We start from the raw sequence: 23,217 nt of genomic DNA, 5'->3' as shown, positions 1-23,217 counted from the left end.
AAACAGGATTGCAGCAAAGAAATACTTGATTTGTAGCATAAATTTCTCCTGCTAATGGAAACAGTCCAGCAAGGCCCTGAATAGTGGTAAACCTCTTGGGTCAAAAGAGGTAGCAATAAAACCAACCACAGGACAAGAGGTCACTGGTTTTGCTCTGTTAAGGAGAGCCTCGTGGTGAGGATGTTTCGCTTGCAATCTCAGCATGCCGTCACTGAGGTTGTGCAGTTCCTGGAAGCCCAGCTGGACACTGTTTAAGCAGCATTTGCTGAGGAGACCCCCAGCCCAATCCGAGGGACTGGTCCTTAGCTCCGTAGGGGCCTCACATTATGAAAGGGCCAGGCCACTTGGGACAGAGGCACCGTCCGCCGTGCTGTCGTGGGGCCAGATCGCAGTGGAATGGCATATCAGCACTTCTGCCACATGGAAGGTGCCATTTGGTAGAGCATGACACACAGCATGACCTCACACTTCTGCGGGTGTCTCTAATATCCTGGGACCAACACGGCTACAACCACATGGCATAGGAGAAATCTGTGACCGTTAATGTAGACTGCACAGGGCTGTCTAGCGGAGACACCCCCAAGGGAGGTAGCCTCGAGCTTTGGCAACACAGGGGAGCTGGGAGACGCCGCAGCTGTTTGCATGATCATTGCATGTAACAAAGAACTCTAACCCAGCTCAGCGCATGGGCTCCTGGCAATGCACAAGGCTCAGACTGGCAGGTGCGATCGAAGGGAGGGGCTGTAATTGACAGTCAGTGACATGAAACGGCCACAGGGTGGCCCCACAACTTCAGAAATAGGAAAGAGCCACAATGGGGCTGGTCAAAAAAGAAACGATTTTGAGAAAATCAATAAATAAATTGGTTTATTTGAATTTTTTGGTGAAATTGTTTCATTTTTTTGATACAACAATTTGAAACAAGACTAACGCGACATTTTTGTTTTGTTTCCAGTCGAAGTATGTTTATTGGGTTCAGGTTTTGAAACCTAAACCCAGTTATCCATTTCTTACACTTCAGAATCAAACAAACACATAGTACAATGAAGGCAATGTGTAAAGAAGTAACAGTTAGACTAATTCAGACTAGAAAGAAAATGCAAATTTTTACCAGTGAGGATAACTAACCGTTGGACCAATTTACCCAGAATTGCAATGGATTCACCATCACTGACAATTTTTAAAATCAAGATTGGATGTTTTTCTAGAAGATTTGCTCTAGTTCGAACAGGAATTAATTCAGGGCAGTCGTACGGCTTGTGTTACACAGGTCATCTAAGATTCTCACAGAGATCCCTTCTGGTCTTGGAATCTACAAGTCTCTGACAGCCCGAGACCCACTACTGCCAACTCCAGATGTACAAAAATAATGAAAAATGAAATTTGCTTTAAAAATTTTGGGTTCTTTTTCGTTGCCTTCTGGTTTGTGAGTCTTTAGGGAGAACTCGAGTCACAATTTTAAGCTTTTCGCCACGATGCTGTGGGCTAAAAACTTGCTTAAAAAAATAACAGCAGAAAGCTGAGGTTCTCAGATCAGCTCATTCCAAGAACCAGGCTTTGCCAAAAAGCAACAAATAGAGTGCCATAAACTGCAGGAGTTGCCAACACTGGAGACTCAGCTGAGCTGGTGTATAGGCAGAGCTTGGAGATGCCTCGTTCTACACAAGTGGGCCCAGAGGATGTGATTTTCAAAAGCATCTGTGTGGCTTTGGAGTGGAGCTAGGTGGGAAACTCATGCATGAGAATTTGGGAGATTTCAACATTTTATCCCATCCCAAATCAAGATGAAGAGTCAAACTCTAGAAAATTGTCAAGAGTCAATAAACCAAACCAAAAATTCATTCTGGGTCCATTGAAACCGCTGGTTTCGATAATTTCAAAATGTTTCCATTGTAACTTTTTTCCCCCACAGTTAAAATTCCTAAAAACGTCAAAAGAAAACGTCGTTCCGGCTCTAAAGTCCCAAAACATTCTGGTTTGAATGTGTCAAAACATTTTGTTTTGAAAATTTCAAAATATTTTTCCCCCAATAAATTTGGAGTCAGGAGATTCAGTGAAACCAACCCTGTTTTCCAAACCGTCTATCAGCTATTCAGAACTGTCACCCTAATAATAAATAAGTTAAATGAGATCAAACGAAGCAATTCCATCTTGCATAATCCATCATGGAGCTTAGGAGCACTCGCTTAAATGCTCCTTCCCAAGCACTGGGCAGCTCCAGAAGGGAAAATGCTCTATTGAAAAGGAGCCCCAGGGCTCGAAGCTTGGTTCAGGACATCCGGAAGATCTGCTGCTATCCAGCCGCACTGCTCGGCAAAAATCCACACAGCCCAGGGGTCCTGCCCCAGGAAGCAAAACTAACGCTGAATTCATATCTAAAAGCAGTACGACTAGTCTTTGGCTCAGGAAAAAAAACCATCGGTTATTAAAGGGCAAGGTCACGGGGTCGAGGCAATTAACATAGTAAGTGCAAGACTAATTCAGAGCTGTCGTGCATTCGTGGCCCGCACCAGTGGCTTCAGAAGACAGGTCAAGAGAAATCCTAGTGGACAGTGATGGAATAACCGGCCAAATGGAGAAGTTTGCTCCTGATCTTCATTACTTAGATGGTGGTTCATGCCCTGAAGAAAGAAGGTTTGGATCCCTTCCCAAACTCCTGTCCATTTCCTCTCTTGTATGAAGAACAGTAGCTAATGAACCAGTCCTTTTAAAAACAAATCCTCCCAAGCTCTTGGCTTCAATGACATCTTGTAGCAGTGAGTTCCGCAGGCTAATTGTGCGTTGTGGGAAAACATAGGTCCTTCGATCAGTTTCAAATTTGCTGATTTTTCAATTTTGTTAAGCGTCCCCATTCTTGTATCAAGAGATGGATTGAATAGCAGCACCCCAATCTACCTTCCCCGTCCCAGTCTTTGTTTTTCTCCCCTTGTTCACGTCCCCTTATTCTCTGACAAGAACAGCTCCAATCTCGGCACACGAAAGTCCCACGTGGCCTCCCATCATTCTCGTCACCAGTCTCTGAACCTCCTCTAGTTCTGCAGTGTCCTTTTGGAGATGGGTGACCCGTACTGCACACAGTGTTCCCCATCAGGGTGTCCCTTTGATTCATATAATGACATCAGAGAATTTTCTGTATTCTCACCTAGTGCGTTCTTTATGTACCCCAACATCTTGTTGGCTTTGTTGTCAGCTGCTGCACGCTCAGCCGAGGTCTGCGCTGGGCCATCTCCAATGACACCCCTGGGTGAGATGCTGGCCTCCTTGAATTGAATGGGAAAATGCGCATAAATTTCAATGGGGTCAGCAGTTCACCCCTGCTCCTTCTCCTGAGCTGCTGTAGTTATTTTAGAAGCTAGGAAGAGGGATGAGTAATCCTCAATTGTTCCTCCGCTGGACCCTATCTGTATTTGTCACACTATTTCATTTGCCAGTGGGTGTCCCGTTCCCCTCACGTGGCTAGATCCTGCTGAAGTGCCTCCTGTTTTTCAGTTTGATTAACCTAATAATTCAGGGTCCACTGGAAATTTTGCTATTTTATTTTTTAATCCTTGTTTATAAGCTCGGCTGTAGACCGGTTGTGCGAGATGGAGTTTCTCTAGTAGCCCGTCGTGAGGTTTTTCAGCTCCTGACTGCTCTGTATTGCGTTTTTCTGGCTTGTAAACGCATCAGGTTTGCTGCAGACCCAGTTTCTCTCGGTGATGCACCTGGAAGAGCTGACGTTCTTGTCATTCAGGTACGCGCAGTCACCTCCTCCTCTTATCAGGAGCCTGCAACGAGAGAGAACGAAGCCGTCGTCAGCCAGCAGATGGGCCTGTCCTGTTACTGCCAGCGGGAGAATGTGCCTGATGCATTTGCCAGCATGACCCCATGTTAATGAATTATTTCCTCCCAGGCCCCTAGGCAGCATGGAGGACACCATTTTGTAGAGCAAAATGGCATCCCCCACACAGCGCATAGGCGCTGACTCGGTGGGTGCTCCGGGGCTGGAGCACCCATGGGGAAAAAAAATCGTGGGTGCTCAGCACCCACCAGCGGATCAGCGCCTCCCCTGCAGCGCCTCCTGCCTGCTGGCGGCCCCGGGGATCAGCTCCAGCGGCTCCCACCCACTGCGGATCAGCTGCTCAGCAGTGTGCAGGATGCACTACGGGGAGGGGGAGAAGCAGCCGCAGGAAGAGGCAGGGGAGGGGCCGGGCTGAGGGTTTGAGGGAAAGGGGTGAAGGGAGGCAATGCCTGGGACAGAGCAGGGGCAGGAAGAGGCATGGGGGGAGGCAGAGGAGGAGTGGGGGCAGGGCCTGGGGCAGAACGGGGGGGCGGGGGGGGTCGAGCACCCCCCGGGATCTGAGTAACTCGGCACCTATGGCACAGCATGGTCTCCTGTGCAAAGTCACGCTGCACGGAGGACGCCATTTTGCTCTATAAAATGGCATCCGCCCCACAGCGCGAGCTCATGCCTAGGTCATGCAAGGTCACGCGGTGTGGAGGATGCTACTTTGCAGAGCAAAATGGCGTCCTCCATGCACCGTGCCCTCACGGGAACTGTACATGCGAGGGGTCGCCGTGTGGAGCAAAGTGGCACCCTCCGCACACTAGGGGTCACCACCACCCCCATCTGCTGACGGCACGACCCCCAGTTTGGGAACTGCTGATCTAACACGTCCAGCCTGGACCACTGTAGCTCTCCCCAATGTGTGAGGGGGGCCAAATGAGCCCACATCAACTCTTGCAGGTGCGTGTGGGAAGCGTTTTCTAGCTAGAGCCCGGTGACGTTTTTCAGATGAAGAATTTATTCACCAAAAAATGGAATTTTAGGTCTCCTGAAACATTTGGCCCTAAATTAATTTTTTCTTCAGGCTAGATTGACAAGGGGACTTGGGTGCCCTTCACAAAACTTGAGAAAGACGGGGTGGTAAGCCCGATAGTCCGGTCATTAGCCTGCTTATCTGGGATGAGAATAGCGCAGGGCACTACTTCTACTTCGAATCAGACAGGGCGAGGACTTGATTTGGGATACAGGAGACCCAGGTCGAGTGCCCTAACCAGGGGCTAGGGAGTATATGGGTTGGGGGATGGAGGATGGACACCACCATTGGGTTTGTTCATGGTGCTTCCAAATTTCCTTTGCTTTTAATTTAAAAAAAAAAAAAATGCCTGAAACTGAAATGAAACATTTTGTTTCAGGTTGAACAAAAAAAAATGTCATTTGACGTGAAACTAAAAACTTTGGCTCTTTGTTTTGCCCAGAAAACAGAAATTTTTTCATTTCTGGTTGATGCAGGTTCTTCTGCTCCCAATTTTCAGTTCAGCCATCAAATGGCAATATCGCTCATTCTGACAACTCTAGATCATACACCCTCCTCTGAGGCAGCTAGCGCTGGCCACTGGGAGAGACAGGAAATGGGGCTAGATGAACCTTGGGTCAGAACCAGCCTGGGCCTTCCTGTGCTCCTGGATATGTGACAGGCTCATGTAGGACCTGGTCTAGCCGGGCTGCACCAAGGAGCCCAATTCCTGAAGGTCAGTCTCCACTCAGGAGGGTTTCTCTGCGGCCCCTTTTGTTCGGACGGTCGCTGCCACATGAATAACTCAAACCGTGAGGTCTGTTAGCTGTGGTGGAACTGACTCACTGTGGTGCCTTTTGCTTTCACTTGAAACTCAAAGGACTCCGCTGTCTGTGGAGACAGGGGGCCGCTTTTGTGTTCAGTCATCCTGACGCACATGCAGACTCTGCTCCCTCTTTTTGACGTTTTCTCAGTCTAAGACACCGGTGTCAAACGTACAGCCCCGGACCAGGTATCACCCCTTTCCTCCAGCCTCCGACTCCCTCTAGACTCTCCAAAGCAACTAGCCTGCAGCTCTCCAGGGACTGAGTGGGTGGATTCAGCCCAGAAAAGTTTGACCGATAAAAAACAAAACAAAAACCCCCCCAACTTAAAATATTTCAATTTGGAAAGGCTGCCGTGGTGCCTCATGGGAGCTGTAGTTCAGGTGCCTCGTGCTCCCCTTTTCTTCTATAGGCCAGGTTCCCCGTTTGGACTACATCTCCCAGGGTGCACCATGGTCACACTACTGGTCAAGAGGAGGCAACACATCATGGGAGATGCAGTGCAACTGCCTCAGACTCCCATTCTTCTCTATAGGCCGAGCTCCATGTCCAAACTACATCTCCCATGGTGCCCCCGATCTCTACTGGTGAGGGGAAGTGGTGCATCATGGAGTCCCTTGGCCATGCTGCACCATGGGAGTTGTAGTCCGGTTGGGGAGCCCATTCCAAAAAGGGGGAGACTGGGGATATGAGGAAACCAAACTACAACTCCCATGAGGTATATGGGCAGCATTTTGGGCTGAAATATTTCAGTTTTTGGCTGTTTTTTGGGGGGGAGGGGGGGGTTGATAAAAAAAAGTCAATATTTTCCATGAAAAGACATTTTGTGAAAAGAGTTTATCAAAAGCCCAATTTTCCACCATAAAACAGTTTCAATGAAAAGTTCTCAACAACTTTAGTGTTACGACCCCCCTAACAGTGCACCATCCCTTGCTTCGCTTGATCCATGTCTCAGCAGTGGGAGTGAGCCCCAAATCCCGGAGAGAATACAGATTTCCCTCACTCCCCGTCATTATTTCGGGGTTTACATGGTGAACATTGGGTCTGCCTGAATTCAGCCCCACAACCTAGTGTTCAGAACCTAAACAGATAGAAAAAGGACTCACGGGATGTTGAGATCAGAGCCATTCACCCATTTCCAGCGCTGCCCGTCCTGCTCTCTCCAGAGGCCAATCCAGTGCTCGGAGACGCCTTTGTATCGCATCATGAAAGCCTGTGACAGAGAAAAAGGAAAGAGTCTGATTCCATGTGCGCTGCTCACAGGGCTCCGGGCAGCACAGAGTCACGTTATACAGAAATGTTCCCGAGTTTGTTAAAGCAAAGTATGGAGCTGAAACTAGAACTCCTGGGTTTCACTTTAGTGGCTTAACCTCAAGCCATCCCTTCAGCCCCGCCTCAGTCACGGCACCTCCTACAACAGGTGCAGCGAACGTGGCAAGAAGCTGCGGATCCCAGAGGAATTCATCCCACAACCCTGCCCCATTTTTTGCCTGCTGAATGAGGCAGGGGTCCCATGGGAAAACACAGCAGGGAAATCACATAACTAAAGACTGGATCATAACTGATCCACACCAAAAAGAAGGAGAAGGAAAACCAGAGTTAAGGTGGCACTTGGGAGCTTTGACTTATTTCCAGTTAGAGCTGGGCGAGTTTTTGGTGACTTGTAAATTCACGGAAAAATTGTGGGCTGCAGTTCCTAGGTGCGACCCCAAGAAAAATAATCAAGTGGATTTGCTGAACCTTTCAGGAAAAAACCTCCCCTCGAGAGAGTAAAGTTCAGACAAGCCCCTGCCCAAAAGAACACAAAAGGAAAATCCAGGGTGCAGTTATAAGCAACTGAAAAATGGAAATGCTTAGACCAGCGGTGCCCAAACGTTTCCTGTCGTGTCCCCGTGTACCAGTGAGGGAATCTGTCAGAAGGGGAGCTTGAGCGGGAGGCGGAGCTGGGGATGGGGGAGGAGCTGGGGGCGGGGCAGAGCTGCAGCTGGGGCCGAAGCTGGGCTGGGGGTGGAGCTGGCCTGGGGGCGGAGAGGGAATGAGGGCGGAGCTAGGCTGAAGGCAGAGCTGCATTTGGGGCTGGAGGTGGGGGCAGGACGGAGCTGTGGCTGGGGTGGTGCTAGGGTGGGAGGTGGAGCGGAGCTGCGGCTGGGGCCAGAGCTGAGCTGTGGGTGGGGCTCCCTCCCCATCCCCTATGGGGGCTGGCCTGGGACCCGCTATACGCCCCCCCGAACGTTTCTCCGTGCCTCCCTAGGGGAGGCCACACCCCACAGTTTGGGGACCAGTGGCTTAGGCAATTTTAACAATATGCATCATCCCGTGTGCCTGCACTATTCTACGTGGGGTCTTACCCCATCCCCCTTGTAGTTGAGCATCTTCCACTCATGAATTAAGTGACACGATTAACAAGTTACATGTGATTCGTTCTCTCCCCCAAGGGGGAGAATTGGTGTGTGTGTGGAGAGCAGTTTGTTTTGGTAGGGTTTGTTATTTGAAGTGTACACGCTACATGGTTATGTGAAGGCGGCCATATGGCTGACACACTGGGAACCTCCATAGAGAAAAAGCCCAAGTCACGCCCGCTGGAGTTAACGAAGCAACCCTCTCCAGTCAGCACAGATCCTCTGTGGACGAGCAGAGTGTAACCAGTGACACACTCACCAGTGGGTTACATTGATATCCAAGAAGACAGCACAAAGTGCACCTCGCTCTCGGAGCAGAAGGTGGTGAGGTTCTGGAGGATCCTTAGTTCCTGGGGGAGTCCATTCCGCAAACTAGGACCAGCCACCAAGGAAGCTCCATCTCCCTCACTGAGAAGTTTTGCCCTTAAATGGTGCCAGAGGAGCAGAGATGTCAACCAAGGTCTTCATCCTGGAGCCTTACGCTCTTTTAGACCCCCTGGGCCCAGGCCCCGGAGCGCCTTGAAGACCTTGACCATAACTCTAGCATAGCCTATTGCCCCCAGAATGGGTCTGTTTTTCTTCTCACCAGGTCCTGCTCGCTGTCAATCAGAGCCAGGGAAGCGCCGAGCGCAGAGCAGTGTCTCTGGCTGTTGTTCCAGTTCTCTTCAGCCGCGGAGAAATAGTAGCATTTCCCTTGGTATCCGATCCAGCCGTCTGGGCACAAGGCTTTGAATTGGGGCTGTGCTTTAAGTACCAGCACTGAAATTGAGAGAGCGACATAAGGGTAAGACCTCATCCGTTCCCTCCCCCGCTCCTCCAGATGCAAATGCCCACCAGATGGAAACGAGGAAAGGCTCCAAAGTGCGACCTTAACCCTGGTTTCCCTGCTCCTTTCTTTTTATGTGTATCAGTTATGATTAGGGCCTGACCAAATTCACTGTTCATTTTCCTAAATTTCACGGTCACAGCATTTTAAAAATCTTGAATTTCACGCTTTCAGATATTTAAAACTTACATTTCACGGTGTTGCAACAAAACATGAATATGTATTTAAAAATGGCAAAATATAAACACGTAAAGCCCTTAAGACTCAGCGTTTCACAAACTGGGGGTCCTGACCCAAAAGGGGGGCACAAGGCTATTGTAGGGAGGTTATGGTATTGCCACCCTTACTTCTGCTCTGCCTTCAGAGCTGGGTGGCCGGAGTGCAGCGGCGGGTTCCTGGGTGCTGAGCTCTGAAGGCAGCGATGCCACCAGCAGAAGCACAGAAGTAAGGATGGCAATTCCGTGACCCCCCCCCACAATAGCCTTGCAATCCCCTTTGGGGGTGGGACCCCCAGTTTGAGAAACGCTGTGTACTTCTGTGTACTTTTACCATATAGTATAGGATACTTTTATAGCATAGAGTAAAAGTACACAAAAGACCACATTTCACAGGGGAGACCAGATTTCACAGTCCGTGACGTGTTTTTCACAACCGTGAATTTGGCAGGGTCCTCGTTAGGATACTATCTTTATGTGGTCACCTGTTATGTTTTTCCACAGGAACCCTGCCTCATTCAGTGCGCAAAGAATGAGGCTGAGTTGTGTGATGAATTCATCTGGGGTCCGCAGTCCTGAAAAATCTGGCCGCTCCCCTGAGAGTGGGGAGGTGGAAAAAGAGATCTGGGGGATACGGCAGCTAGAAACCAAAATCCTACATCACAGTCAAACGCCCACTGTTAAACAGGAAAGCTGAGCCTGGCCCGCTGCCCCCTGCAGGCTAGAAATGGGACACACACCTACCAGCTTTTTATACTGAACTCAGCTTTGGGAGGTTTCAGAGTAACAGCCGTGTCAGTCTGTATTCGCAAAAAGAAAAGGAGGACTTGTGGCACCTTAGAGACTAACCAATTTATTTGAGTATAAGCTTTCGTGAGCTACAGCATACAGTACGCATCCGATGAAGTGAGCTGTAGCTCACGAAAGCTTATGCTCAAATAAATTGGTTAGTCTCTAAGGTGCCACAAGTCCTCCTTTTCTTTTTGCGAATACAGACTGACACGGCTATTACTCTGAAAACTGTAAGTACAGGGTCAAACCGGGAATCAATGTAACAGGCCCTTAGTCGTCGCTGTTCCTTGTCAGTGCAGTGTAGACATACTCTGGGAGCTGCAGTTTAGGGTACATCTACATTGCAATAAAACACCCGTGGCTGGCCCACGTCAGCTGACTTGGGCTCATGGGGCTCGGCCTGCAGGCCTATAAACTGCAGTGCAGATGTCGAAACCCAAATTTATTTTTTAAAGTTACATAATTTCTAAGCCGATCTCATGATTTTCGGGGCATGACCCGTGGTTTGTCCCATGCTCGGGCTGGTGTTCACGTGGGTACCATTGCTCAGGGAGGGGGTTTTCCAACACCGAGGGAAAATCTTTGTCAGCGTAGGCTGGGTCTGTACTATGGTGTTATGCCGGCATAGCCAGAGCGACACAGCTGTGCCAGTGTAGTCTCCGTAGGGCAGACATCCCCGACACGGGAGGCTCTTTGGAGGAGAAATTCCTTTCCTGTTTGTATTATCTCAGGAACTGACGTTTTTCCCTTTCGTTACAAAGATACATACTTCCCCAGGAAGACAGTGTAAAGGGCCAGTTTTGTCATCACAAACAAGGCTCCAGAAGGGAGCAGGAAGGAAGGAGAGTCTGCGGATGCGTTCCTGGCTCCCACGGCTGATGCCCGAGAGGAGACAGCCTGTGACTCTGGGTACGTCTGCACGAAATGGCACTGCTACGCGGCCGCAGCCGTGCCATGGTAGTGCCGGAGCGTAGAAACGTCCTACATCAACAGAAGGGTTTTCCCCATCGCGGTCGTTAACCCACCTCTCCGAGAGGCGGTAGCTAGGCCGATGGAAGGACCCTTCTGTCGATCCAGCCGTGTCTGCCCCGGGGGGTGGGTTGACCTAACTGTGGTGCTCCGGGCATGGAATTTTTCACAGCCCTGAGCGGCGTGGCCGGCTCGACGTAAATGGAACACGCAGACCCCGGGATTAGCCACTCACCTGCCAGAGCCACAACAGCAACCATCAGAATGACAAGTACAACGCTCACTGCGACTGTCCACGCAGCACGTTTCCTGAGCCTGCAGCTTCGGCCATCACCTGAAAGAGAAAAAGCCCTTAATCCTCCTGAGAGCGGGGTACCCAGAGTCAGTAGCGGCACCAGGGTCTGAGCTGTGTTGGTGCAAGGAGCATTGCGCTGAACGGCTGCCCTTAGCGATCGATGGAATAGGACCCCAGGAGTGTCAGTCTGTCTGTCTGTGTCACTCTGGAGCCTACGATGTCTGCAGAGTCACTGGGAAGCAATGGAAGTAGCTACTAATATGGCCGAAAGCTCTTTTTGTTCGGACTATCACCAGGTTCATTCACCACTGACATCCCCGGCCTGCTACCGCCCACTTTTTAAGCTCTCAGCCATTTAGACTTTACAGATTACACCGTGCAGCTACAGTAAGGGATATATCTATGCCATGCCCAGAGCCTAGACCAGCGGTCCTCGACCAGGGATACGGGGCCCCCTGGGGGCCGCAAGCAGGTTTCCGGGGTCCGCCGAGCACGGCCAGTGTTAGTCTTGCCGGGACCCAGGGCCGAAAGCCCAAGCGCCGCTGTGCAGGGCTGAAGCCCGGGGCCCTGAGCCTCCCACCTGGGGCTGAAGCAGAAACCTGAGCAACTTAGCCTGGGGGACCCTGGTGGTTTGGGGCCCCAGGCAGCCGCACTGCTTGCTACCTTCTAATGCCAGCCCTGGCTTTTATATGCGGAAAAACAGTTGTCGTGGCACTGGTGGGCCGTGGAGTTTTTATAGCATGTTGGGGGGGCCTCAGGGCCCACGTTAGGGCACGGCCACGGCAGCGCTGTGACGTGGGCAGTGTAGTGTCACTTTATCACCGGGGGAGAGCGCTCCCGGCCATAAAAAATAACCGTCCCGAATGAACCTCTGGCCTCGACCATTGTGATGTCAGAGGTGACTCAACCAATCGCCGTCCTTACTCTATATGCAGTTTGCATGCAACAGTTTCATTGGCTGCATGAGGGATGACTGCACAGATGGTGGCTTACTTAGCCCAGCTGCCGGGCCTGTGCCACATGATGAATGGGGCTGTTTAATTCCACTCCCTGCTCCTTCCCGGACTCTCCCAGTGCTGGCATGCAGAATGTCCCAAGGGCGACTGGCTCCAAGCCAACATGGGAGAAAGGAGTGTGGGACTCACCCTCACTTGGCAGTCTGTGCCCCTGCCCAGCCTGTGCCCTCTCCCAGACACTAAGTCTGCATGCCTAGCTGTGCCTAAGAGGCTGGGCTGCTCCAGAGACAGCAGAGTATCTTTCTTCACTCAAGAAACCCATCCCAGGCTGGCCAGCTGATGCCAATTCCTTTTTGTGATAGTTTTCTCAGTTTGGAAAATAGTTTTCATATGTTTTAGTTCAAACCACAAATTTTTCAAAAGTGCCTTTTTCTGTGTACGTCCACATTGCAAAGAAAAAGGGGTGTTCTGAAGTGGGGTTGGCTACCCTGTATGAGCTAACTCGGGTTAAAATGGCAGCAAAGACCTTTAAAGCAACTGGGGTTAGCCCCCCAAGTTCAACCCCAGGCTCCATTTCAGGCTTTACTGTGAGCTGCTAGCCCGAGTTGCTGTGTCTTTACTGCTATTTTCACCCAAGTGAGCTAATGTGGGTTACCCACCCCAGTTAAGAACACACCTTTTCCTGCAGTGTAGACATATCTCCTCTCTCTCTTCAGAAGTGATCAGAGCACTGTAGACCTCAGAAACCTTCCCATCAAAATTGATACAACTATGCAAAACATTTTAGCTTCAACGAAGCTACATACTTTGATGGAAAATGTTCTCTCCAGATTTCTTCTGAAGGATTTTTGAATCTTTGCTCACTGATGATTCATGATGATCTCAGATATGGACGGAATGAACCCAGGCAGCCCCTGGGGGAGAGGAGTCCTCGGGGTCTGGGGGAACTAGATCAGCCCCCAACATAAAAAATCTCCTGCCTTATCTAGGTAAGGTCTTCTTTGGCCCCCCCACCCCCTCCACAATATGTGAACACCTCACAGTCTGTTAATGAATTTACCCACACAGCAGCCTTGTGAGAGTGGGAATTACTGTTCTGACCATTGTACAGATGGGAAACTGAGGCAGAGAGAGACTAACACTTGCCCAAGGTCACACAGGGAATCAAACCCAGGTCTTCCAACGCCTGGCCTAGCCCCCAAACCACTAGGCCACCCTTCCCTCAACAGTCAGCGCTGGGGTGAATGGGAAAAAATCCTGCCCCCCAGTCAATGTGACTCACAGCTACAAAGAGTCAGGTGTGCACAATGAGCTGAGGGAGTTGCAGTCCCAGCTCAGCAGCTGTGCAGGACGGTGGGGTTCACACAGGGGGGTTCGTAACTCACAGGAACAGGAAACATGCGGCAGGACCGCCTGTGTCCACACACACGGACGGGGAAAAACTGGCCCCAAAGAACAGCAGGAAAAAGGAACATGAGGTGGTGAAGGGAGACAAGACAGGGCAGATCCTCAAATTGGGGTGTAATATGAGGCCCCCCAGGATATATCTGGACCCCCCCACCACCACCACGCTCCCCCCAGTCAGAATCCCAGCTGGTTGTTCAGGCCTGTAGGAGCCCACTGGGGTGGATGCACCTGTGAAAATCTCACCCTTACCATTACAAGGAAGAGGATCAGGGAGGCAGGAGAATAAAGGGAGACAAGGGGCTATTGCCAAGTCCCCCCACCCCCCAGGACACGGCCTTGGTCCCGGATGCACACACTGGCTAGAGCAGCTGCGAGTGCAAACCGGCTGTCCTGCTCATAACTGTGATCAGCTCCCCGCTGCCCCAAAGGGCCTGGCCGTTTACAGCCAACGCTGAAAATACAACCCCACCTGTGCAAGCCGCAGCCTCTCTCCAGCCAGGGACGCTCCAGCGAGCCGGTTCCCCTTCGCTGCCTGGCTCTCTATGGCGGTCAAGGGGCTGCTGTATCTCAGCTCCCTTCCCCGCTTTCCCAGGCCGTCCGAGTGTCACAGCCCCAGAGCCACAGCTAACAGCCGTCTGCACCGCCATCTACACAGGGACCGAGATGCTAGAAACATTGAGTCACAAGCAAGGAACTGCTCCAACGCTCCTGTAGGGCATGGGCGTCCGTGTGACATCCTGTGATCGCTTTATGCACCAGTCACGCTGCTCAGGGGTTTCCAGGCTACATTGCCCACAGGTTTGGAGAGCACTGGCAGGGAAAGACTTAACCGCAAAAGCAAGCAGCTGGCATCGACGCTTTTCAGATTTACTACACGCTACACCGCTACTGTTCTTACCACATCCCCTTCCTGACTGCTCACGGTCTAAATCCCCCTCCGTTGAGCACTGCAGGCCCCCTGCTTCCCCCATAGTCACAGCCCACTCCCCACCACTGCTGCTCCATCATCCCCACCCCATCCATTGCTGGCCCCTTCCCCTCCCGTACACCCTCCCCCCTAGCTACTGGCTTCCTGTCCCACCCCGCTGCTTCCTCCCCTCCCTTCCCACCGCTGCTGCTTCCCGCCCCCCCCAACACACACATCTCTCCCACCCACAGCCGACACCTTCCCTTCCTAACCACTGCTCATCCTCTGGCTGATGACCCCTTCCCCCACCCACCGCTGCATCCTCCCTGCCCTCGATCCCTCCCGCTGCTCATTCACCCTCCTCCAGCGTCAGCCAGACCTTGGCGTGGAGGGGAGCAGGTGACGTCTACACTGCAGTCGGCAGGTGTGACTGCAGCTCGGGTGGACGTGCCGGATCTAGCGAGCGTCGCTAAAATCTAGTAGTGAAGCAGTGTCAGTGCAGGGTTTGGTGCGAGCTAGGAAGGCAGGTACATACGTGGGGGGGTCAGAGGGGCTCACACCGCCCATGCTGAAAGCCGGGCCACTGCTCCGCTGCTGTTTTTAGTGCCACTCGCTAAATGAAAGCTAGCTCAGGGCTGCAAACACTCGCCCCTGGCTGCAGTACAGACAGTCCCTTAAACAGAAGCTTAGGCATTTGCAGAGTTGGGGACTGGTCAACACAAACTTGCACCCACCCCTCGTGTTGTGTTGGCTCTCTGGCAAGTCTGTGCAGTGACAATCCTAGTTTAGATGTTAAGAGTTGTGTCCTCTTTTGATTTAGCAAATGAAGCACTTCAAAAAAGCCAATTAAAAAACCCAAACACCTATTTAAGGTAAATCAAAATAGGGCAGTTACAGGACATTTGCAATCAGTGGGCGGGTAATAAATTCCCCTACTCTCCCCTCTTAAACTGCTATTCATATAATTCAAGTTAGTTTTATTTAGCGACTGTCACGAGTTAGAAACTTAAAAAACCCCAAAAATTTGTAAAAAAACCCCAGATCCCAACTTAACAGTGAGATGGTTAAAGGTCGGTTTTGGCTTCGTCTGCTAGACAGTGAAATTCAGGGCACCTCCCTGCTTGGCTGCCCCCCACTAGAGCCCCTTTCCAGCCCCTGCACCCCACTTCTGCAGCCCTGCTAAGGTGCATACAGATGTTTGCTCTGCTGGAGGGGTCTGCAGAGGACAGCATGGAATTTGGGGTGGGTGGATGGAGCAGGAAAAAAGCAGTCAGAGAGAGCGAGGGAAATGGAGAAGGGAATCTCAGCACATCGCTCCACCTGCAACCTGTTCCCTCCTGAAGTCACGTCTCTGGGCAGAGTTCCTCTGCGCCATGTCCAATGGCTCCCAGGACACCAGTGAGGTGCGATGGGCACTGTCCTGGGTTCTTTTCTCGGTGTCCCTCTCTGAATCCCGGATTTTGAATCTGTGACCCTCACTCCCATCCCTGTTTTTTCATTTGTTGTCCCCACAGTGACTAGCTGAAAGCCTGGGTTCAGTGGCTTCTCCCCTTAAGCTGCGGGCAGGGTCCTACACCCACCTATCCCCAGTGCTTCACTAGGGGCAACCTGCTTAAGTCAGCTCACTGCCCTGGGATACTGGGGGCCTGGGTTCTGTTCTCAACTCTGCTACTGCCTGACTTTGCGCAAGTCACGTCCCCTCTCTGGGACTCAGTTTCCCTCCCTAACACGGGGAGAGCGATACTGGCTTCCCTTGGTAAAGTGCTCTGAGATCTCCTGATGACAAGGGCTGTCAGAGCTGGGGATTATCGTCATGGACGCCCTCTGTTTCAGTGGCTCCTGCCTCCAGGAGACAGTGAAAAAGACCCCAATGGATTTGAGGCCTCTAGAGCACCGTCTATTAGCTTGGAATTTTGGGGAGAAGTTTGAAGACACTTAGCTCAAGTCCCGCTAAGCATGCTGGGAAAACTGAAAGGCTGTTGACATATATCAGGCTCCCCAAGATGGTTGAGTTTTCGAGTTAAGATGGTTGGGCTAAAAGATCCTGGAAAACTCTGCCAAAGTCTAGTGACTGGGCGTGGGCTGAGAGTAGAAGTCACAAAGGGCCCAGAGGAGCGGTGCCGGGCTTTGCTTTTTGGTGATTTGCTGTGTCAGTCTCTTTTCATAGAATCGTAGGACTGGACGGGACCTCGAGAGGTCATCTAGTCCAGTCCCCTGCACTCAAGGCAGGACTAAGTATTATCTAGACCATCCCTGACAGGTGTTTGTCTAACCTGCTCTTAAAATCCTCCAACGACAGAGATTCCACAACCTCCCTCGGCAATTGTCTTAGGTCCCTTTTATTTCCTTCCCAAATTCCAGTTCTAATGAGCATCAGGCCCCTTCATGGTGCTTCAAATCATCCCTTAGGTGGCTCTGGTCTTTGCCTGCTCATCTAAAGCCATCTCAGCTAAAGCCAGCTAGGAGAGCAGAGGGCAGATTTTGTCTGATGCCCAGAAGTCTCCTCCGAACCAGCTTTTTTCAGCTCTTCCTACCCAAGAACAGAGCCACAAACTTCAGACCACCGGTCGCCATCCACTGGAGTATAAAGGGTTGTCTGTATGGGAAAGCGATCCCAGTATAAGCCAAGGTGGGAATTTAAACCAATAGTTATACCCGTTCAGCCTCCCATGGGGAGGCTCTTATTCCAGCATACGAGTGGCCTTTAGGTCAGCTAATATTGCTTTGGAAGGGGTTCAAGCTAAATCAAAAAAGCCAGACTTACTGCAGAATAAGAATGTCCACATGGGAAGTTATACCCTGTATAAATTTCCCATGCAGCTCAGCCCTAAAATACACACCTTAGTCTCCTCGCCACCTCCCCTGTTTACCTAACTCTGCCTGTGTTCCACTGGAAAACATGACTCGTGCGAGCTTTGAGCTAGTGAAGCGGGGAATATGATGACCGTTTCAGTCATTTAAGTTTAAAAAACAGCTTAACTGACAATTTCCCCACCTACTCTCAGGGAAAACATCCTGTTTTGTTAATTAATACCATAGATCCTAACAATCAGGGACCATGGCTCTGGGTGTGGTACAAAATCCCCAACAGAAAAACAACAACAACAAATAACCCAACCCTATCCCCACAGCACACACCCCTCCACAAACCTGAGCAGGTTCCCTGGTACTGTATAGTGAGGGGAGACTGTGGACTAGATGTGACAGAGGCATTTTTCACTGCAGTGTCCCACATATCAGGGAGTGACGGACATTGTCTTCAACTGTAATAAGTATCATTGAAAAGCAACAAGGAAAAACCAAGGCTGACCCTGGAGACATCGTACTACAGAGTGACCTGCCACCAGAAGAGGAATGACAGCAATGGTAACGGGGTACAGGGGTTCAACCCCCAAACGCTGCATGTGAACCCATCCTGGGTGGGGCATACCTGCCTCTGACAGACACCTGGGGACTGGCTTCTTCTAACACCTTGGCTACACTGGTCTGGCTTGTCCTGTGACAACCATCACTAACAAGCAGCCTTAGTAGGCTCAGCAGACCCCCAAAGAGACTTGATCACGTTCTAGGTGGTTGTTGTTGAAGCTGCTGGGTGTAACCACCACCCTTCCTTTACAATAATTCTTTCTTACAGCTAAGCTCCTTTATGAAATCAGAGCACCCCTATCCCAACACAGAGGCACATGTGGGCTACTCAGGAGTTTGAGCTATGTAGGAGAGGGGCTTGCCTGGGTATTGTTTGTGAGTAGATGTGTGTGTGTGTGTGTGTGTGTGTGCACAAGACAGAGAAGAAAAAACACCAGAGAAGCTGAGGGATCAGGCAGCCAGAAAGCCAGACACAGAAACGCTGGCAGTGGGACCCTGAGAAGAAATCTTGAGAGAGCGCTTTTGGGCACAGTGCTGGCTGAAAGAGGCTGGGAACTACGAGCAAGGAAACTGTCTCCCATCGTCTGACTCCTCCCATGTTTGGGGTAACACAACTTTGTACTTTGTAAATAAGCCAGACTGTATGAAAGGGGACCAGACCCCACTGTTCGTTTCTCCTCATAACTGCAAGACGCCACATTTTTGGCGAGTCGCTTGGGTCAAAAGGGATAAGAGAGGGTTTGATGAGCATCTGAGCACGTAGCTGTAGCTTGCTGGAGGCAGACCAGCGTCTTAAGGCTTGCAATGGGGCGGGTAGATGCGTGTGTGCGAGGTCTCACATCCGACACCAGGGCCCCTGCTCTCCCCGTGCCCCTAACCCCATGTGCACACAAACACCCCTGAACAACCTCCTGATTTGGTGGGAGCCGGATGGCCTGGGATCTGGGCAAACTGCTTACCCAGGGGGAATAAAGCCAGGGCACCAGGCCGTCTGGGGCTGAGAGAACACACGTCTCCCCACGTGTCCTTAGCCAGCATTTTCCACAGTCGTGGTTAAGGCAAAGCAGATACCCCAGAAATTTCCCCTACCCTCACAGGTGTTAGTCATAGGCACTGAAAGGTGAGACACTTCCTACACTTGCTCTTTGGTAATGGCAGAGCCACATCTGTACATAGCCAGAGGTTTCCATGTTTTTTAACAAGCGCTAGCTTCCCAGCAGGCGTGGGCTGGATGCAGGGGGCAGAGGATGAGTCAATGGCCTGTGCCATGCAGCAGTGGGGTGTGGGGGCCCAGGGGGTGTGTGTGTGTCAGAACAGGTGATCAGAGTGGTCCCTTTTGGCTTTACAGATGATGAAACTAGAGACCCCATTTAAGTGCTCAGAAGCAGGCTTCAGTTACCTGGTTCGGCTCCGCTCTCGGGGTTTCCAGGGATATCAGGATTAAACTCTGACCCCAGTTTCTGCCCAGAGGGATCCATTCTTTTCTCCCATCTCAGCGGGGCACGCGGGCACACACTGGACTCCTCGCTCTCTTGCTATAATCGGTGCGGGGACTCAGTCCCGGTCGGCTGGAGAGATTCCTGGCTCCCGTCGTTTTCCAGCGCGTGGCTGCTCTGCAGTACAAGAGGGAAGAGCCGGAATACGTAAAGGGCAGTTTCTGTGGATCGTCACTAGGTGGGTCGCGGAGTCATTGCTGTTATCGACCTGGGACACAGGGCATGGGAAGTCCCCACTGGTAGATTACTAGACCTGACTTTCCCCGCTCTTTAAAAGGTTCTGAGGCCACATGCTAGGTTGAAACTGCTCCCCAAGACACTGCTGCCTCAGACTCACAGGCAGGGGAAAGTGAGGCAGGAGCATATGGGAGCTCTGACTGGGCTCCCCAGATGCAGGTTCTCCCTTTGCATCGTACCCCAGCACTTTCTCCAAGCAGGCCTGCCCTACCCCCCTCATATTCCCGCCCCTTATGCCCTCACACATAGTCATTTCTCCCCCCCCCCACATACTCTTCTGGTGGGAGGGAGAAGCAAGGCTGTGGGGGGGAGCTTTGGGGCTAGGAGGATTGTTCTGGGGGAGACCCGGTGCCCAGAAAGGGGTGCAGCAGGGAAGAACACCTGACCCAAAGCACCAGGCTCTCCTTGCACTCCTGCCTCAGTTTCCCCATCAGTGCTGTCTCAGTGCGCAGTGGAGCCTTTAAGCCCTGATGCCTCAGCATAGTGGGACTAAGCTCCCCACTTTGGACCCTTGCCCTGTGCACAGCCCTCTTCTCTTCAACACAGGACCCCCTGCACACAACCGCACCCCCATTCATTCCCAGCCCCCCACCACACACACACACACACACACACACACTGCCTTCAGCTATGCTACTGAGTCCTCCCATCTCATGCCCCCCTCCTACCCACTAACTAGCTATCATGTTCTTCTACACAGCTGCAATTCCCAGGCCTGAAAAGGAACTATGTTCCCAGATACTGAAACCAGAACTTTCTGTGGGCAGTAAACGAAAGAGAACAAAGTAACTGGAAAGAGGCCAGATGTGCAGTGGCCTGTCTTAACTCCTTAGTGGCTTACTCAAAAGCTACTTTCAAAATGCACCCCCCCCCCGCCCCGAGACAGCCCTTCCCTTAGGGCAAACACAAGACAGGAATGACAGCTGCACCCCTGACTTCCCTCGATACACAGCCCACTGGCCCAAACACCCCCTCCAGTAGAACGGCTTGAAATATTCTTGATCACTGTGTTTTCCACCCCAAAAATGATCCAAATCGTCCAAAATTAACGGGGCAGTGGTGGTGGTTTGGGAAGAAAGTGTCATTTTTACAAAACTTGCCAGCAGGAAATTTCCAAGGGTAAATTTTAGTTTGGGATTAAAAAAATCCCCACCACTTTTTTTATTTTTAAATAACATCCTCCCCCCCGCCCTTGTTGCCACTGAACGCAACAGAACAAACAGCGTCTTTGCAGTCTCATACACGTGCTTGAACTAGAAGACAGCTGGATCCGGCCAACGTGAGCCAGGGTCTGGAGCTGGAGGGTGCACGGGGTGCAGGCATATTCCTTATCCTATGAGACAGGAGAATTGGCAGGAGGTTTGCGGCCAGAAGCTGGCTGGATCCTGCTATGGGGATGTTGCTTTTGGTGATGTTCTGCACCCTCCCCCCTCATCCACCCCCTTTCTGGTGGTCTCAGACCAGCACAACACTTGTTCTCTATTAACCTGAGAGGGTCAGGGATGGGGATGGGCGGGTGTCTGGACCCAGCAGTGTCCATGTGCTGGATGAGGGTTTATACAACATTTTCAGGCCAAGGGGCAGACTTTTGCTGTGGGACGAGGAGACGATTCCCTTGTTGTCTGATCCGATAATAAATTTGGGGGCCAAAGCTTGTCTGAGTCACTTTATATTGAAACCACTTTGTGGTTTCCCCCCCAGATCGGGGGCCATGACTCACAGTCTCACCAACTCATTCCCCACCAGCCAACACCCGATTCACCCGGGGCTCCCCCGGAGCATCCACACGAGGACTCAGTGCGTCCCCACCACCTCCTGGGCCCTCCGAAGGGGAGCCACGTGCCAAGTCGATGCTCTCCCATCCCCCACACCGTCCCTCCCCGCACCCCTGCAGCCCGCCTCACTGCCCAGGGACCCCAGCCTCGGGGCCGAGAGCACCCCGTGATCTCCCCACCCCACCGCCCAGGGGTGCTGAGAGCCACTGAACCAAACAGCAAACGCTGTCTGTGATGGAAACCGCTTCAAGCCTGGGGCGGGGGGGGGGGAGCGACACCCCCCTACTTCCAGCCCCAATGCACCCGCCACCCGCTCTCCAGTCCGGATCTACACTGGGCTGCCTCGCAGCATCTCGGGCAAATCGCTCCCCCCCCCCCAACACACACACACCAGCCCCCCCTGCCCACCCCCCTGCGGGCGCCCGGTGCAGCAGGAGGAAGGGGGGTTCCCACCCCCAGTGTCCCGGGAGCTCTGCTTGTCTGCAGGCTCCATGAGCCCCGGCCCCAGCCCAGCGGGGTCCTGGCCCCAGTTGCCCCCCACGAGCCTGAGCAGCCCCGGTTATGGCTCAGACACCCCCCAACCCGGGATCCGAACCCCCGGCCCCAGCGCTCTCACCTGGCACCCGGCTCGCAACGCGGTGAAGGGGAGACGCTCCGGTGCGGGCTGACCGCGGGCCGGTCTCAGCGGCAGGGAAGGGAAAACTGCGGGGGGTGGGAGCTAGTTCTCCTCCAATCAGCGTCAGAGTGGGGGGGGGGGGGGGGGCGCGGGAAACACTTACACGTTCGCTCTGCTCCCCCGGTGCCGCGAACACGTGTGAACCCCCGGGGAGCGGGCGAGGGGTCGGGCGGCCCCGGGGACCTTTTGCTAAAGTCCCCCCCCGGACTTTCCCTCCAGCCGCAGCCGCTCCTGCCTGGAGCCTGGAAGGCCCCAGTTCGCTCCTGGCTGCGACCGGTCCCCGCGCTGCGCTGCTCAAGTGCCGATCGGTTCCCCCCCCCAGGGCCCCCGCTCCGCTCCCCGGAGACTCGGTTCCCCCGGCACGTGTGTGGCTGGACCCCGCCGCCTGCCACGCGGCTCGCAGCCCTGCCCTCTCGGAGCGATGCTCCCACGGGAGCAATCCGGCTTCCAGAGCCCGCCTGCGCTCCTCAGCTTGGGAAACGCGTTCACACGGGCGGGAGGCAGGGCGCGGTGGGACGGTGCCCCAGGACAGACCCGAATCTCGCTGACACTGAGACCCTAAAGCCCTGGGGGCAGGGACTGTTGTTTTGTTCTGGGTTGGTACAGGGCGCAGGTGAGTTCACGCAGGTGAGGTGTTTGCAGTAAGTCCCGTTAAAATGAGACACCAGAGCTGGTTACAAGGTATTTACCTGCCAGAGACGCTAAACATTCCCCTGCCCCTTCGTGCTTCGGGTTCACACACCCGCTGGGTTTCCTTCGCAGCTCAGCACAAGTGAAAGGAATTGAACCCAGACCGGCTCTATAATCCCTTTGAAATTCCCTCTGCGTTCAGACGGTAATGCGTATTCGGAGTCATTCTCACCCAATCATGTGGCCCAGCTCCGAGGCGGGTTAGGAATAAGAGAACAATCGCTGCCGACATGACAAGCAGGGAAATCCTGTCCCCCTCAGGCGGCGTGGGCGGCTCGTGTGCGCAAGAAACTGTCCCTGCCTTGTCACACGGACGCAATCACACGGGAGTGACTAGTCCGGGAGGAAAGGAGAAGGTAGATGCCGATCTCTAACAAGCTGACATAACAAATACCGCGCTCTGCCCTAGCTCCTTTCAACACAAAAGCCCTGCCCGGAAAAATCCAGGCGCCTTTGATTCGAATTTCAGTCTTATTCTGTTTATCGGTAACCCTTCCGCCAGGTGGCGCTCTCAGCTCTCATCCGCCCTGCCCAGCAATTAATCCTCCCCACCACCCTTCAATCCCACCTGCTCCTCCAGGCCCCTACATCAGTTCTGCCCCCAAGGCC

The 23,217-nt window shown here is 52.5% G+C and overlaps 1 protein-coding gene across 1 annotated transcript; it reads right to left on the bottom strand.

Moving 5' to 3' along the window:
* Positions 1–983: 983 nt before the first annotated feature.
* Positions 984–22,730, bottom strand: LOC141998661 (C-type lectin domain family 2 member B-like). Its single transcript, XM_074971544.1, has 6 exons — positions 22,608–22,730; positions 19,134–19,347; positions 11,039–11,137; positions 8,588–8,760; positions 6,709–6,815; positions 984–3,767 (listed from the first exon to the last, which is right to left on the bottom strand). Exons 2-6 carry the CDS (start codon positions 19,210–19,212, stop codon positions 3,596–3,598), a joined length of 630 nt encoding a protein of 209 aa, XP_074827645.1. The 5' UTR covers positions 19,213–19,347; positions 22,608–22,730; the 3' UTR covers positions 984–3,595.
* Between the last annotated feature and the right edge of the window lie 487 nt (positions 22,731–23,217).

Source organism: Natator depressus, chromosome 14 (genome assembly GCF_965152275.1).
Source record: "Natator depressus isolate rNatDep1 chromosome 14, rNatDep2.hap1, whole genome shotgun sequence".
NCBI classification, from domain to species: domain Eukaryota; kingdom Metazoa; phylum Chordata; order Testudines; family Cheloniidae; genus Natator; species Natator depressus.
Note: the sequence above shows the minus strand (reverse complement) of the source record. Positions and strands in the feature narration are given on the sequence as shown.